Raw genomic sequence first — 17,644 nt, 5'->3', positions numbered from 1 at the left:
CAGGAGAGGGGAGAGCAGGGTAACAGTACCATTTCTATGGTAGGGCTGGCCTGTACATGTCTTGGTATGAGGAGGCAGACCTGGAGTAGAGTAGAGTGGGGTGGGGTGGGGTAGAGTAGGGTGGGGTGGGGTGGGGTGGGGTGGGGTGAGGTGGGGTGGGGTGGGGTAGGGTAGGGTAGGGTAGAGTAGAGTAGAGTGGGGTGGGGTGTGGTGTGGTGGGGTGGGGTAGGGTAGGGTAGAGTGGGGTGGGGTGAGGTCAGGTGGGGTGGGGTGGGTTGGGTTGGGTTGGGTTGGGGTGGGGTGGGGTGGGGTGGGGTGGGGTAGGGTAGGGTAGAGTGGAGTGGAGTAGAGCAGAGAAGAGCTGATAATTAGTACTTTTATGATCAGTGACGTGGGGGGTAGAGATAGTGGGATTGCACATTAAAATGTTGAAAGTAATATCCTGCAGGGAACATAATTCATAGGGCACGAACACACCTACAAACACTCACAGACACACGCAGCATCAATAACATTTTCAGATAAATACAGTGCCCTCATATTCAAATCATGATCACACACTATAGTTTAAATATGATGCCAAATAATTACCACATACGATGCCCATTATCTCAAACATAATGGTGAAGGTCACAGGCAGCAACAGTGGCAACCATAGAGCTGCAGACGTAGTTACACGTACATTTATAACGACATCATCAGCGTCTTCTTTTGTATATTCCTACACTGTATCACAGAATATGATACCAGAGACAGTTGGAGACTATTTCCCACAGTACTAATCAGACTGACATAACTTCTTTATTATGACCTCATGGATTGTGTTTGTCTGCTCAGCACTACTCACGATAATACGGCCGGTATGCTGCCATTCCACATCCCAGCCCAAAGCAGATGGAGAAGAAATGGTAATATTTGTCTAAGAACACACAAAACACACTTCTGAGAACATTTAAATCAGCGACTTATACTTTCAAAAGCGTTTTTTTTTTTTTACCAACGTACAGCGTTGGTACAGGGTGTACAAGTTCCTCAAAAGGTCCTGAAAAAACATACAAACATTAACACAAGACTCCCGATAACCCTTCAATAGATACGAGTCATAGATGAATCAGACGTCCCTGTTGTGGCCCCTGAGGTACACACCATGAAACGCCAGTCAAACACAGGCAGCTGCTCCAGCTTCAGTTGATGTACCTGAGTGATTGAGTTTCCAAGGGCTGCCAAGTGGCAACAGAGACTAGTTCAGCCAGTTTGGTCACCACACTCATCTCAAACCCTGACGAATCCGTGTGACGGCAAGGAACGGCAAGGGACAAGTGGAAAGTCCCAAAATGTCACTTTCGGATTCAATTCCTGCAGTACAGTGTTGTGAGTCAACTGTCTGGATATGATATGACACATGATTGGTTATGATATGCTAACAAGGACAGTGGTGAATGTTGAGCAAGATAAAGTGTCTCTGGACTTCGATCTGTGTTGGAGTGGTGTAGATCTCGACTGCTCCGGGACCGAGAACATCGGATCAAACAAGCCCCTGTTCCATACACTGGCACACACATCTCAAGTATTTTATTGTCAGGTACACAGAACAACACAAGGTCAGACTGGGCACTGAAATTCTTAAGACAAGACAACGCAAGCACCTGGCATAACATAACATCTAAACACATTAGCACATTACATCCCTCCTCCTACTGCTTTGATGAGACACACACACAGATGTAATTTGTGCAGTGAGCTGTGAATTATAGTCATATTTTTTGCATAGAGGACAACATCAATTTTTTATGCTCATCAGGGAAGAATAAAAAATATATAAAAAATGTATTCAAATGAATAATCTACATTTGGGATCTATATTAAACGTATGGCTAAATAAATATCAGTGATTAATTAAACGCAAAGGGTCATGTGTGCCTAATTTCAGTGATCTGTGTACTTTAAATATAGTTTCGTTGAGGAATAAACAATTCGGATGAAGATGTGTAGCACCATCATAGCTTCTGTAGATGGCAGCCGTGTTCAAGAACCTTTATAAGAAGACCTTGACGATCGTTTTGTTCTCTCACACTTGAAGTACCATAAAAAGAACTGTGGGAGTTGAAGTCCATTAACCTGGCTGACCACGTATTTTAAAACCGAACTCCGAACTACGTATCCCAACATGCAACGGGAGACTTGAAACGCACCGTATTCCAAAACGATGATCTCAGCTTAGTTCCTTTCTAGACTCATGAAGTTGTTTGGGGGAAATAAAACGGGGGGCGCATATGGAGCCTTTACCAGTATATTAACTGTTTCGGCAACTGACATGTGTCTCAAAAAGTGACTTGAAGTGAGTGGGAAAGTCTCAGCAATGCAGTACAAACACAAGAGGCACTGATTTTGCGCGTGCAAGAGGATCGTCCGCGGTCTGTCTAGGGCTGGGTCCGTTATCGTTGTAGTTGGCGGAAACCGGCTGGCCAAGATGTCTGGGGAGGAACGGGAATACCCCGAGGCGACACTGGTAACAGAGGCCGGGCCACAGTGGCTTCAAGCGGAGATGGAACGTCTATCCCGGGAGTTGAGTGAAACGACCCATGAGAAGATCCAGGCAGCGGAATATGGGTTGGCGGTGCTCGAGGAGAAACAACAACTCAAACAGCGTTTTGATGAGATGGAGACCGAGTACGAGACGGTTCGGCAGGAACTCGACCAGCTGAAGGAGGTAGGCGATATAGCAGCGAGCTTGCCTGGACGTCTGTGCTACAAATCAATCCGTTTAGCTGTCAAAACTGGTTCTATTACAGTTCCCTCCCTAAAACATCGTTTCAAACAAAGAAAAAACATTGTCAGTGTTAAATCCTACTTCCAAACCCATTTCCTTTGCTAGTCTTCATGTTCTATATGCAATATATCAACTATATGCAATAAATAACAAGCAATTATGGTCTTTAACTTTTGAAAGCATTGCACAGTAGTATGCCCCTTATCACTAGGCACAGATCCTAATATATGCATATCTGCAGCCTGTTCATAATTTATCATAACACAGATGAGTATCAATTGCCATGTGATATTGACCTGTAATGTTCTTCTAAGTATGTGTTTTCTCCCTTGAACCTCTTCAAACCTCTCAATCAGGGTGTTGACATATAAAGTGCTCAAATAAACACAGTAAGCAACCTAGCAAGTCCTTGTGTTACACTGGCTTGGGAAATATTTTTTCCCTGCTGTAGGCAGCAAATTGAGTGAGACAAACTAGAGGTCATGTGTCCTTGTTGGTAATGAAAGACTATGACGTGAATTTAATTCTAGATGAATGTACTTCAGATTCAGTTAAGTCATTGTGTCTCCAGTGAATCCAGAAACAGCCTACCTTTATCTGGCATCAGAAGACAAGTTAACTTAAATACATTTTAAGGACGTTGTGTTAGATGTGCGTCATTCCTCACAGCATCTGTCCGTGCTCTCAAAGTGAAAAACACAAGCTAGGCATCCACTCAGATATATTTATGTCATCTTAGATAAATTCTTCCTGAGGTACCCCACAAATTAATCCACAGTGACAATGTTTCCAACAGGAGACTCCCTTTTTTAACAGATAAGGAATTTCAGTATTCTTAATCCTCCATCTTTGTCAGGGCATGCAGTCACACGATTTACCTAGAATTCACCCTTAGTTCAATGGAATTTTGATGGATGCATGTACAACTGAATCACATAAGATTGCATACAGTGACAGGGTTAACTAAAACAGATTGGCCCATTCGATAATATAAGGTGCTTACACACACACACCTGCATCCCCGAACACCTACTTTAGCAACCAGAGCCACACGCATGCGCACACTCTCCCAGACACCCTGAGGCCATGTTTAAGTAAGCCTTTTAAATGTGGTCTCTGTGTAACTGTAATAGTTTCTAACCAGCACTAAATAAAGGCCTAAATCTTCCACTGGGCCTAATAGGATTCGCCCACGTATCTCTCTGAAGGCGCTTCATGGCCCTAGACAAGGACTTTTCCCAAACCCTAGAGTGAAGCCTTGTGGGATTTGTAGGAACAATGAGAAGATGCATTCCTGTAGTCTGTCTTCTACCCATGCTCAACCCTCCTCAATCCTTAATAAAAAATAAAATACAAAACTTTGTTGGAAACACAGCATTTAGCTTTTGTAAATGTCAATTGTCTGCTGAAGTTTGTTGTAAACTGAGAAGAGAAGCGAAGAGAGAAGAGGGCGAGAAAAGGGCAAAGAGTACTCCTGTCGACTACTGACCCACATACCAACACGCACACTCTATGCCAAAGAGGGTCATTCACTGAACACCAAATTAACTTCTAGAAGGCAGTGCTCGCTTTAACCCTTCTGTGGACTTCTGGACATCTGTGTGTTGTCATGGGGATTGTGTGTTCCTATGACGGCGTGTAGTCTGGCACCGGCTCAGACAGGGGCTCTGACACAGGTTGAGGTAACACACGCTAAACTCATAAACACAGCTTCATCCTCTCCTCCTGTTTCACTGCCTGACCAGCTCAGCCAAGCTGTTCAGTTCCCAGAGCAAGCAGCTGGACTGGGTAACCCTGGATCACTCTGACAGTTAGGGTTTCTCGCTGAATGACCATGAGTGACCATGTGACAGAGGAATTACTCTTCCTCCTCTTCCTATATGTTGAATGTATGCACCTTCCTGCCAAAGTAAATTCCTTGTCTGTGCAAACTTTCATGGCGATTAAAACCAATTCTGATTCTGATGACTACCTGAAGAAAAGAGGGACCATAAACGTGTCTCAGTGTAGCGTCCAGTATCCTGGCCCTGATTGGTTGGTTAGGGTTAGCGCTAACCATAGCTTCTGTTTGGAGCAGTGGAGATACACAGTCCATAGTCTGACCTCTGACCTGTTCTGTGACGGCGAGGGCGTGTGAGAGATGAAGTGGTTGTCAGTGTTATGATCACCGTGGTTATCAGGCTCTCTTCTGTTTGTCACCGTCTGGTCTCCATGTGTGTACGCAGTTAAACTGTGAGTCACTCCAGATGTCACAACTTGGTCTCGTCTTTAGTGAATCTCAACCCCAAAAAAGTTTCAAAAGGTTGAAAAAATATTTTTGAAAAACGTTTTATAACAAAAGAAATCAAAAGGTTAAAAAAATATTTTCGAAAAAAGTTTCAAAAAGTTGAATAAATTTTTTCGAGAAAGTTTCGAAAGGTTGAAAAAAGAAAAAGAAAAACACATCTAAAGGTTGAATACATAATTTCGATTTAATCTAATTCCCTAAACACGCCTAGCTTCCGCATATTGCACAAGTTAGGTCAACAACTTCCGGTAGCCAGCAGTTAGTTCATAGATATATAAAAAGGCTATGGTTACGTTAGCCTAGTTCTCTCACACAAAATACTTTTTGTTTGGTTGATCTTCCCAAAACGACAATTAACGATGTGCACATAATCCTATGTTGCTGCCCTTCAATAAAGAGGGAAAATGTTTTCAAATTGTAGTTTCCACACTACATCGACAATAACGAAGGTACGGTTTATCTAGCTCTAACTCACACAGTAAAAGTAGCTAGCTAGCTATCACTGTTAGCTGTTGACCGGGTATTAGCAGTAACATTAGCTAGGCTAGCTAGTTAACGATGTTTAGCTACATTATAATGTACTCAATTATGTGATTGTCATCTTGCTTGCTAGTCGTTAATGTTGATAGATAAACAAGTGATCTGTCATTGTTCCATATGGATGACTTATGCATGTCTCAGTTTCCATTTTTTGTCATTGTCGTGTGCCTATAGCTAATTAGCAAGCGTTTTGTAAAGAAATTCAAATAGGTCGCACCATAACGATTATTTGCATTCGCCCAAATGCTCCCAAGTGTAGTGAGCGGAGGGAGGGGGTTAGGCGCTGTCCTGGACGGGGTACAGAGTATGTTACATCACCAGTTGGCATTTGGACGGTCCCAGTGATGCGGTGGGGGGGGGGGGGGGGGGGGGTCAGGTTGTTCTACAGGACTGGGCCACAGCTGACTGTGAGATTGAGTTTTCTCAGCCATGTCACCAGACATTCAGATGAGCTGACCTCACAGAGCCAGCTCTTGAACACCCTGTTAGAGAATGTCTGAATGTCTACTGTATATTCTTCAGTCAGTCGTTTATTTTTAGGATTATGGCTTAAGGTTAAGTCTTATTTTGAACAATTTGACTGCGCTGGTGAAGGCACAAACACGTACACCCCCCCCAAAAGCACACACCAACCACACCCACCCCATCCACAGGCCTGACTGTGTCGTCCATCCCTCCAGGCGTTCGGCCAGGCCTACTCCACCCACAGGAAGGTGGCGGCGGATGGGGAGAGCCGGGAGGAGTGTCTGATCCTGGAGTCGGCCAGCAAGGAGGCCCACTATCAGAGGCTGGTGCTGGAGCTGCAGACTGAGCTGAGGCAGGCCAGGGACGCCCTCGGCTGCACCCAGGCCGAAAACGAACGCATGGCCTCCGTCGCCGTGGAGATGAGAGAGGTGAGCCGGGATAGAAAGGAGTGACACGCAGGTTTGGGGTTGGGGGGGGGTAGCTGGTGAACATCGTATCAGATGCAATGTCGGTTAGAAAGGTGTTTTTATTGCGACTGACGGAGGATGTTTACGTTGTAACTCTGGTTCTGTTAGTGAAGTCAGGTACCTGTTGAGAATTTAAATTAGACCATAGACTTACTGATGGGGGTTTGTGTGTGCTTGGGGTGTGTGTATGCATTAGTGCGTCAAACTTATAATCATTATATAAGTGTCAAGTCGATTTATTCAGTAGCAGTAGTAGACAGGGTTGGGATTATATTCTGGGTGATAGGGATATTTGTATTTATTGATAGAGAAGAAGATTTGGAGCTAATGGGATTGGAAGACCTATAAGAGATTTATATTTGCTGAGACACACTAAGAAAGGGAGTCTGTCTGCCTGTCTGTCTGTGGGGGTAAGTCAGTTGGCACCTGTGTGTGTGTGTGTGTGTGTGTGTGCGCGTGTGTGTGTGTGTCCACACAGGAGAGAGGGATGATGTAATCGTCCTCTGTGAGTGACACAAAGGGTGTCCTCCGCCAGGGCCCTGTGTGGCCTGGTTTGGCTGCCATACTGGGTCCTGTGCTTCCCCCCCTCATTGGAGCAGCATGTTAGAACTCTGAAAGCCCGTCAGCCCGTCAGTCCACATACACGCTGGATGGATGCGGCTCTGTTCATTGCAGTTACGCTTTCTGAATGGAGGCGCTGCATTTGTACTTACAAAATATTTAATTCATGGAATATGCTTTCCCTTTTTATAGAACCAAAACACGAGCTTTGGATGATAAACTGTGTGACTGTGAAGTACAATCATCCTGTATGTCGTTTTTGAACTGTTTAGACAATTGTGACATTCAAAAGAAATGAATATGCAAATACCTTTTATATCAAATCTAATAGCACTTCTCTCTCCTCCCCCCACCCCCTCTCTCTCCTCCCCCCACCCCCTCTCTCTCCTCCCCCCCTCTCTCTTCACCCCCTCCCCTCTCTCTCCTCACACCCCCTCCCCTCTCTCCTCACCCCCACTCTCTCTCCACCACCTCACCCCCCCTCTCTCCTCACCCCCTCTCTCTCCAACACCTCACCCCCTCTCTCTCCTCACCCCCTCTCTCTCCCCCCTCCCCCCTCTCCTCACCCCCCCCCTCTCTCCACCCCCCTCTCTCTCCTCCCCCCACCCCCTCTCTCTCCTCACCCCCTCTTTCTCTCCACCACCTCACCCCCTCTCTGTCCTCACCCCCTCTCTCTCCCCCCTCCCCCCTCTCCTCACCCCCCTCTCTCTCCACCCCCCTCTCTCTCCTCCCCCCACCCCCTCTCTCTCCTCCCTCCCTCCCTCCCCCTCTCCTCACCCCCCCCCTCTCTCTCCACCCCCCTCTCTCTCCACCCCCCACCCCCATCCCCTCCGCCCCTCGTTCCGTGCCCCCTGCCCGGCTCAGAGCTGTGCTCTGGTGGAGCTGCAGCAGGGACAGCTGCGTGCAGACATCAGGGAGTACAAGGTGCGGGAGGCGCGCCTGCTGCAGGACTACAGCGAGCTGGAGGAGGAGAACATCTCCCTGCAGAAGCAGGTGTCCCTGCTGAGGCAGAGCCAGGTGAGAGGGGGGTGGCAACCAGTTCGGGTGAGACTGGGTAACCGTGAAGGACAGCTGTTTGATGAAGAATTTTGTTTTTTTTTTAAGAGAGAGAACTCGTAACTTTTAAGGTTCCAAAAAGCAGCCATGACATAATCGGCATGTTTGCGTATGAAGTCAGTGAAGCTACGGAGCTCCTCCTGTCCGTCGCCAGGTGGAGTTTGAGGGCCTGAAGCACGAGATCCGTCGCCTGGAGGAGGACTCCCAGTGTCTCCACAGCCAGCTGGAGGAGGCCCTGCGTCTGAGGGAGATCTCCGAGCGCCAGCTCTCCGAGGCCCTGGAGACCATCAAGACTGAGCGCGAGCAGAAGGCGGCACTGCGTAAGGAGCTCTCCCACCACATGACCATCGGAGACGCCTTCTACCACAGCCCCCTGGCCGGCGTCTCGCTGGACGGTCTCAGGCTGGCCGAGGACCCCTCTTCCCCTGGCAGCGAGCCCGACCACGGCGCCCTGATCCGGGGGCTGGAGAACGGCGTGTCCAGGGGGGGCGGCGGCGGGGAGGACCACAGGGGCGTGGGGGCCAAGCGAGGGGAGGCCTTCAGACCCGCCCCCAGCCTGGTGGATGACCTGCTGAGCGAGCTGAACATCTCGGAGATTCAGAAACTCAAGCAGCAGCTCATGCAGGTACTGAGAACACACACACACACTGTCTGCACACACACACACACACTGTCTGCACACACATTCACACTGTCTGCACACACACACACACACACACTGTCTGCACACACACACTGTCTGCACACACTGTCTGCGCACACACACATAACGCTGATTGAAAACATGTTCTGATGTTTACCGTGTGTGGGTAAACATGTTGAGTGGTGTGGAGCGGTTGACCAGGGTCAGTGGTAGTTGTGAACAGGGTTGTGCCTTGTGACAGAAAGGTCCTTGAAAACCCCTAAAATGGTGTTTATTCACTTTTAGTCACTAATTGACAAAACGGTCATAGCATACAGACATGTTTCACCTGTGTGTGAACTGTTAGAGTGGTTGGCGGTCGAGTCACTTGTGTTTCTTGTTTGATGTTTTCAATTCATCAGTGAAGTACCCATGTAATCAGTCACCATGGAAACGGTACAATGCCAGATAACAGGACACATTTAGTCACAACTTTCACTTAAAACATAAAAAATGGCGGGTGTTATTTATAACTGCACTAGGTTACTTATACTTTAATGGTGTTTTTTAATCTCTAATACTTGTATACTAAAAGCAATATATGTCATATAGATGCAACGAAACCTTCTACAAGTCAAGTTTAATTTAATTCGAAACCACACATACTTTAATGGAAACATTTCGGAAAATCAGAGGATATGTAATGTTTTTGCTGTACAGATTGATCATCTCTTGCCTGCCATGTGTCTTCCAGGTGGAGCGAGACAAGACGTCTCTGCTGTCCTCGCTGCAGGCCTCCCAGAAGCAGCTGGAGGAGGCTCACGGCTCCCTGGCCGAGCAGCGCGAGACGGTGGGCCGCCTCAGCGAGAACCTGAGCGCCATGCGGAAGCTCCAAGCCAGCAAGGAGCGCCACTCGACCCTGGACAGCGAGAAGGAGCGCGACAGCAGGGACGACGACGGCGACGGCGGCGACTACTACGAGCTGGACATCGACGGGCCGGAGATCCTCCGCTGCAAGTACACGGTGGCCGTGTCCGAGGCGGGAGACCTGCGCCAGGAGCTGAAGGCCCTGAAGGCCGAGTACCAGGAGTGCCGGGCGCGGTACGACGAGGAGCGCGGCCGGCTGGAGGCCCACGTCCAGGAGCTGAGCTCCAAGCTGGCGTCCCTGGAGGAGAGCAGCCGGGCGGAGCGCCAGGAGGCGGCGCGGCTGGAGAAGGAGCTGCGGCAGGTGAGCGAGGCGGCGGGGGAGTCGCAGGGCAGCCTCAACGTGGCCCAGGACGAGCTGGTGGCCTTCAGCGAGGAGCTGGCCAACCTCTACAACCACGTGTGCATGTGCAACAACGAGATGCCCAACCGCGTCATGCTGGACTACTACAAGGACGGCAAGGCCAGCCTGGGGCGGGGCCGCGAGGGCAGGGGCCGGAGGTCGTCCCCGGTCCTGCTCGCCAACGGCCTCGTACCGGAGTCGTCCGACCCCGGGAGCGCCGTCGACGACGCCGCCCCGGCCTCTACTCCCTCGACCCCCGAGCCTCGTGCCGAGCCCATGAACATCTACAACCTGGTGGCCATCATCCGCGACCAGATCCGCCACCTGCAGCAGGCGGTGGACCGCACCACGGAGCTGTCCCGCCAGAGGCTGGCCTCCATGGAGCTGGGCTCGGTGGCAGACAAGGACAAGGATGCCTGCATGGGGGAGATCCTGAAGCTCAAGTCCCTGCTCAGCACCAAGAGGGAGCAGATCGCCACCCTGAGGACCGTGCTGAAGGCTAACAAGCAGGTGAGGGGGTTGCCGGGTGACTGGGACCGAGGGGGGGGGGGTGTGTGGTGTGTGCGTGTGGGTGTGCGAGCGCGTGTTTTAAATGCAGAGTATTGTTTGTGTGCTTATTGTGTGTGTTTACAGTATAGTTTGAGAGGGGCTGTGTGTGAGTATGTAGTCAGAGAGTAGTCGGTGGCCTGTCATAAAAACAATCTCCCCCCCCACACACACACACACGCACGCACACACACACAAACACACACGCACACACACACACACAAACACCCCCACACACACACACACACACACACAGACGGCAGAGGTGGCGCTGGCCAATCTGAAGAGCAAGTACGACATTGAGAAGACGATGGTGACAGACACCATGATGAAGCTGAGGAACGAGCTGAAGGGCCTGAAGGAGGACGCCGCCACCTTCTCCTCGCTACGCGCCATGTTTGCCACGCGGTAAGCTAACACGCTAACACGCTAACGCTAACACGCTAACGCTAGAAAGTCACTGAGGACGTTGTGGTTTGATGTATTTTTTTTTATAAGAAAATACCATGGTATACATATCGTTTTGTCTTTGTACTTCTTTCATTTAGTATAGCCTACTATAATAATAATAATACAACCTTATACTTCAAACACTTTTTGGCTAAAAGTAATATGGAATTGCCCCTTAATTTGGGGACCCTATGTTTTATAATATGTATTTATATGATCTACAGTCAACATCACTTTAAAATCTTTGACTGAGCAAACACTAGTTTTGATTGGGGTTTAGACATGTGAACTGCACCAATGAGAATCTAGGTTACTGAGCAGGCTGTGCGGTTTGCCCTGTGTGGGGAAAACAGAGGGCATTGTGGGAGTTTTCTGATGTAACAGTGGAGCGTTTGGGAGAGACTGCTGGCAGGGGCTTCAGCGACAGCATCTGGAAAATGTGGAGCGCAGGGGGAATGGAGAAAACACATGAAGGCAGACCACAGCCACAACAGATGATTTGCGCCCTCTGCAGGGGAGAACTGGGACTTCTTTGAACTCCCATTCTGTCTTTTTTCCTCCCAACTTACTAACACACATTTTCTCTTTCCCCCTCTATATTTCATCCACTCTTTCATCCTGTCCCTCTCTCCGGCAGCTGCGACGAGTACGTCACCCAGCTGGACGACATGCAGAGGCAGCTGGCCGCAGCCGAGGATGAGAAAAAGACCCTGAACTCGCTCCTCCGCATGGCCATCCAGCAGAAACTGGCCCTGACCCAGCGCCTGGAGGACCTGGAGTTCGACCACGAGCAGGCCAGGCGCAGCGGCGTGGGCGGCCGGGGGAAGACCTCTGCCAAGGGCAGAGGAGCCGCCAACCACCACGTAAGTCCGAGGGGCTCCTGCCGGGGTCTCCACGAGCCCCAGTGCATCCAGGGAAGACCCGTGGTCCTCTGCAGCGAGAAGTACAAGATCTACTGTAACCTCTGAACTCTCTCTGTCTCACCTCACCGTGTCTGTCTGTGTGTGTGTAACCTCACGTCACCGCCTCACGCTGTGCTGTCGTAACGCTACGCCGCCATGCTTATTCTGTGTCCGGGACGGTGGGGTTAAACCAGGCGAACGGCTAACATAACTGCAGTTATGACGCTCCCAGCATGGCGGGATGCTAGCTTTCGCTCAAGGCTAACCTCTACCGCTATTCGCTAGGCTACGCCAACAGCGCTGAAGATTTTGTAGGGGTGACAGTGCAGAACTTGCATCCCTATCACGAAACACGACCTACAGCCAGCATAGAGGATGATTAAACCTTCAGTCTGGCAGGCAGTAGGCCAGGCTGCAGATGCCAGGAGACTACCCTAAGGGATTGCCCTGCTACTTTGAGGGGTTCAACAATAACCTCTCAAGGAGAGTAGTTAGATCTTGAGGGAATTCTTTGTACGTACTGTTCTGTAGCTGGAAGATAATGAAGCACTTTAAAGAAAAACATTTAAAACTTATGTTTAGGCAGGAATCTCTGTTATGGGTTCCTCTCGCTGATTATTTGAGATGTTATGAGATTAAGATGTTGCACTTTTGAGGGATAGAGAATGTAGGACCAAAGCATGGTTTGCTTTCTGAGAGCTAAAATACGGACTCGGTAAAACACGTTAGTTCGGCTGTGTTATAACAATTCGGGGAGACGTTTTCTGTATGTGGAAAGACAGAAGTGTTTGTGATCTTGTCCCACTACCTCCATCCTCCTACTCCAGGCTACATCTGCTCGTCAGTCACCTTCTCATGTCCAGTCAACGCCTCCATCGTTTCGTTTCATATGTGTAGGTGGTAGTCGACCCATCTAACGTGTGTGTCACCATTAGTGTGAGTCCTCTGTTTCTTGCAGTCAAATGCATAGCATGCTCTGTCCTCCAGTCTCCATCCACTCTGCACTCTAACCACAGCCACTAACTCATCTTTCCATCCTAACTTTACCTCACTAAATGCACGCGATTAACACACAAGTGATTTAATCGGGTGAAAATTTTCCAAATCCATACCTGATGATTTTAACGGTATTTCTTTTAAATCTCTCCAATTTTTTTGCAGTAACTAAATCATGCAGAATTCTTCAGGTTGTATATGGCGTACCTTTCACCGTGGTGGAGAGAGAACCCTGCCGTTGACTATACAAAAGCACACACGCACACACTGCCTTGTGGTAGACACACACACCATTGATCTTAAAGACGGACGTGAATTCACGTGAAGTTTGGTGCATCAGTGAGGCTTCCGGAATCTAGAGTGTGTGGGTGTGGACCTCCTGACCCCACCAGCCCCCCTCCCTGACTCCACCAGCCCCCCTTCCTGCCCCCACCAGCCCCCCTCCTTGACATTTCTCCTTGATAATCCCTCTGAGTCAACACCTGACCCCGCCCCCCTGTTACTGCGCACTTTTGTTACAGTTATTTTTCAGAATCATGCTTGTGACACCTCGGTGAATGTCATAAGATGTTGTTTGGCTTCTTTTACCTTCAAGTCATGACCTTTTGGAACATACGTTTTGATTAACTTGAATATTATAGATATCTTTTATTATTTGCGCATGCAAGTAACTGCCAGATTCATAGTTTAATTTTCAAGGAAAGCCACGTTGATCATGGATATTTATTTTATTTGATATTGGGAAGGTCATAGGAACTTAAGTGACTTACTTCAGGTTTCTCTGGGGTCAATAATACAATGGGGCCTAACAGACAAGCAGGAATTTACAGAAAACAGATATTGAAGATGCATTGAAATAAGTCTTCTAATACTTACCACATCTTCATAATTTGTTTGACAAATGATCAAGCTCATCAGGACATTTTGCCTTTGTTATTCACCTCTTGGCCTAGAATGATTGTGCCTTTCTGTTCACAAAGGAGTACCAGAACTGTATTTCTGTTACATTTCTTACTGATTTAATAAAGAGAAGCACATTACCCACTAAAAGGAAAAGTGAGTGAAACTGATAGAGAAATGGAGAATATTTCTTGACGAAAAAATGGTAATGTCTGTGGTCTTGAATGCAAGATTAGATGTTTCAGAAAACGTAACTGTTAACTTTGGCCACCTTGTTATGAGTCTGTTTCAGAAATATTAGTGTGACTGAGAATATTAATGCAAGTATTTATTTATTCTCAAGCTTTGTATGGTAAAGGTGATGTTAAAATAATATTAATTAAATATTATTAAGAAGATTTTTATTTAGCTAGCTTTATTTTATAAACATTTTTATATAAAAAAAACATTTCACTTCCTAAAAAGCTGAAGAAAATAAAGTTACCTTGTCTACAAATATGCTGTGCCATTTTGTCAGTATTGTTTGCTTAACAAAACATTACATCTGGGGTGCTTGTAAACTTGCAAACTGTAAGTGCAATTTCAAGTAGTGTCCATTGGGGGAAAGCAAAAATGTTTGCTCCCAAGCTATTGTTGTGTTAAAGCATTTTATACTTATTCTCACAGTCTTGCTTCTCATGTGTTTGCATATGTTTGTACTAAATCATCACTTATTTGTATTTATTTGATACAACGCTGTGGTTGTTGTTGATTATGATGGATGATATACTGGTACCAAAATAACAAGGTAACTCTGCTATTTCATAGGACCGTTTGAAAATGTGGTAAATGTGCTCATTGGAAAACATGTTCTTTAATGCAGTGACAATGTGCATAGACAGCTAATGTGGCTCTGCTTTAAAGTTATGCCTAATGGAAAATAAAATTAACCTAACGTTTTAACGTGTTGTGTTGTCATTTAAAAAAAGAAGCTATGTTTATATATAAATGTGTGAAGTTAAAGTGAGAGTACCGGGTAGGCTACGTATCCATTCAGTATGTGGAGTTGGCTAGTTCATTGTAAATTGAGACGAGGCACTCTTACGATAAAAATAGACTCGACCCCAACAAGGAATGTCAACGGAAGAAAGTCTCCTAAAGAGCATCATGCTTTCATTTCAATACTAGAGTCATTTCAGGTCAATGTCGAATGTAAACCACCGCAAGATGTTAAGCGTTTTTGATCCACATCTTAATTTTGTTTCTCCCATTTCCTGAGAAACTTCACGCCCCTCCCACACAGTTCCTGATGGTCTCAAGGGGAGTGGCCAAACAAAGGACAGAGAGGACTCTACAATGGGAGGTTAGTTGTTTGAAGCCTACTCACTAAATTTGGACATTAAGATTATTTACCACAGTTAAAAATGACAATTTGACCGTCCCCCCCCCCCTTATGTTTTTACACTTCGCGCGCTGAAACAATGCTCTTAAGGATATTGTTAAGAGTGCTTCCTTGTGTATTGAGTCAGGGTTGCTATGAGTATGGCAACTTCGCTCTGTAGCCTCGCCTTGTTTAGAAATGTCTCCATTTGTAACTTGTTATAAACCATTCATTTTGCTGCGTGACGTAAAGGTCATAGTCACCGCTGGATGCTGCCAAATGTAACATCGTTCTAACAAGAATATTTGAGTGCTTTTATAAAAGCACTCAAGAACCTTAAGATTGAAATCACTTTTCGGTGCTGCATGAACACTCACCGCCCAGACCTAACCGTATTTACGTGTGTTTAACGTCGCCTGTAGCATTACGTTAATATCTTAACATTTTCTGAAATTCATTAATTCCTTAAACAAGCGTCGAAAGTGTAGTTCTCTCACATACAGTGCCTACATCTCCCGGGCACTGCCCAACACTGTGCACATTTCCATGCTTAACCATACAGTTGTTCTTCTCTGTGCCTGTCAAGACACCTTCCATGACCAACTACTGGAGGACAGCCGGTTCCTCAAATCCGACAGGAGGCTGGACACAGAACTGGTGGACAAACTCATCCTTCAGCTCAACAGGATCTACCCGCAGATTCTCTCAGACAAGGAGGCCACCAAAGTAAGCCTACACCGCAGTGAAACGTCAACATAATCTCAACTAGGTAACATAAACCCTACTTCCACAAGCAGTTAAGTAAATACAGCATTTGTTGCCAAAATCATTAGAAGGTTAGCATGAGCACATATTTACACACGTTTCAGTGAATTGCGAATGGAAGACTAACCCTAATAATAATAATAACTCTTGCTGGTGTGACTCTTACCAGTTCAGGGACCTGGACGTTCCCACCTGCATCCGTCTGTCAGAACTGCTCAACCACCTGCAGGGGAGAGGAGAGGAGGCCTGTCGGGAGTTCTACAGGGCGCTTCACCTGCATGTGGAGGAGGTGTACTACAGCCTGCCCACACGCCTCCGCCTCAGAGGTTAGTCCCTTGCCTGGACAGGATTACAGTTCAATTCTTTATGTAAATTATATTTCCTGTAGGCTATTGTCTTGTTGCTTGGTAGGTTCTGTGAGACTTAGTTGTGTAATTCGATCTGTTTGACCCCAAGATGACCCCTTCAGTGTTCCACTCGTAAAGTCCAATCAGAGATATGCGCTAAATGACAAAGGTATGACATGGATATTTCTCACCTCTCGTTCTGTCACTCTCTTTCTCTCACTCTTGCTTTCACTCTCACACACACACACATTTACATATATTCTTTTAGCAGACGCTTTTATCCAAAGCGACTTCCAAGAGAGAGCTTTACAAACACACACACACACAATGAGTTAGACAAACTTAAACACTGTGTCATTGTCTCATCTTGTTAAACTTCCTGATGGGTTAAATACAAATATTTCACTCTTGATGATACTTTTGCCCTGTCCAGGTCCTCTGTTCTTCCTGGGTTGTTTCAGCGTTGCCATGGGGATGGCCATGTCGTATTACTACGGAGGTGAGTCTCTCTCTCTCTCTCTCTCTCTCTCTCTCTCTCTCTCTCTCTCTCTCTCTCTCTCTCTCTCTCTCTCTCTCTCTCTCTCTCTCTCTCTCTCTCTCTCTCTCTCTCTCTCTCTCTCTCTCTCTCTCTCTCTCTCTCTGTCTGTCATCTAACCCTCTGAATCACATCCCTAACATCTGCTAACTACATTCAGGCATGTCTTAAAAGCTCTGACTGTGAACACGCGTTCCATCACACTGCAAGTACGCACAAATGTGTGATGTAGTACACGTGCAGTGACGGTGCATGACGATGCGTGTGCTGTGTATCCCATGTGTGCTAAGGCTAGCCTCTCTCCCTGTAGAGTCCAGAGTGACTGGCGGCAGTCGGGCCCTGGGCTTGGTGGCTCTGGGGCTGGGGAGAACGGCCAGAGAGGTGCTCATATGGTACTCCGAGGACAACATCAGCATGTAATGGTGCTTTGTGGCCAACATCCCTCTTCCACTTCACCACCTCGATGCAGAAGCGTAGGATTGGTGTGAGTGAGGCACATCACAAGGGTCTATGTCCAATCCTGTATGCTTTGAATCACTTCTGGGGAGTCGGGACAGGACACAGGGATGAGGGTGGGCAGTTGGGACAGGGCACAGGGATGAGGGTGGGCAGTTGGGACAGGGCACAGGGATGAGGGTGGGCAGTTGGGACAGGGCACAGGGATGAGGGTGGGCAGTTGGGACAGGGCACAGGGATGAGGGTGGGCAGTTGGGACAGGGCACAGGGATGAGGGTGGGCAGTTGGGACAGGGCACAGGGATGAGGGTGGGCAGTTGGGACAGGGCACAGGGATGAGGGTGGGCAGTTGG

At 47.5% G+C, this 17,644-nt stretch overlaps 2 protein-coding genes across 6 annotated transcripts; both read left to right on the top strand.

The window, feature by feature from the left end:
• The first annotated feature begins 2,180 nt into the window (after positions 1-2,180).
• On the top strand, positions 2,181-14,767 carry LOC134028084 (protein bicaudal D homolog 2-like). Of its 5 annotated transcripts, none has more exons than XM_062471443.1 (8): positions 2,181-2,710; positions 6,278-6,490; positions 7,955-8,107; positions 8,301-8,771; positions 9,523-10,545; positions 10,838-10,989; positions 11,669-11,894; positions 13,121-14,767. In XM_062471443.1, exons 1-8 carry the CDS (start codon positions 2,471-2,473, stop codon positions 13,169-13,171), a joined length of 2,529 nt encoding a protein of 842 aa, XP_062327427.1. In that variant the 5' UTR covers positions 2,181-2,470; the 3' UTR covers positions 13,172-14,767. The 5 variants fall into 5 exon arrangements, with proteins under 5 accessions (XP_062327427.1, XP_062327435.1, XP_062327419.1 ...); XM_062471451.1 differs by having other exon boundaries at positions 13,095-14,767; XM_062471435.1 differs by having other exon boundaries at positions 12,761-14,767.
• Positions 14,768-14,960: 193 nt separating this feature from the next.
• Positions 14,961-17,444, top strand: card19 (caspase recruitment domain family, member 19). Its single transcript, XM_062471602.1, has 6 exons — positions 14,961-15,171; positions 15,776-15,915; positions 16,124-16,280; positions 16,411-16,470; positions 16,735-16,800; positions 17,147-17,444. Exons 1-6 carry the CDS (start codon positions 15,165-15,167, stop codon positions 17,254-17,256), a joined length of 540 nt encoding a protein of 179 aa, XP_062327586.1. The 5' UTR covers positions 14,961-15,164; the 3' UTR covers positions 17,257-17,444.
• The last annotated feature ends 200 nt before the right edge of the window (positions 17,445-17,644 follow it).

The sequence above is a fragment of the Osmerus eperlanus genome, chromosome 1 (genome assembly GCF_963692335.1).
Source record: "Osmerus eperlanus chromosome 1, fOsmEpe2.1, whole genome shotgun sequence".
NCBI lineage: Eukaryota > Metazoa > Chordata > Actinopteri > Osmeriformes > Osmeridae > Osmerus > Osmerus eperlanus.
The sequence above is the reverse complement of the archived record's forward strand: the minus strand, read 5'-3'. Positions and strand labels throughout refer to the sequence as shown.

Coding starts and splice junctions, on each gene's coding strand:
- LOC134028084 (XM_062471426.1), top strand. CDS start 2,471: ATGTCTGGGGAGGAACGGGAATACCCCGAGGCGACACTGGTAACAGAG. Junction 2,711..6,277: donor AACTCGACCAGCTGAAGGAG/GTAGGCGATATA, acceptor CCATCCCTCCAG/GCGTTCGGCCAGGCCTACTC. Junction 10,990..11,668: donor CGCGCCATGTTTGCCACGCG/GTAAGCTAACAC, acceptor TCTCTCCGGCAG/CTGCGACGAGTACGTCACCC.
- card19 (XM_062471602.1), top strand. Junction 16,281..16,410: donor CACACGCCTCCGCCTCAGAG/GTTAGTCCCTTG, acceptor TTTGACCCCAAG/ATGACCCCTTCAGTGTTCCA. Junction 16,471..16,734: donor ATATGCGCTAAATGACAAAG/GTATGACATGGA, acceptor TGCCCTGTCCAG/GTCCTCTGTTCTTCCTGGGT.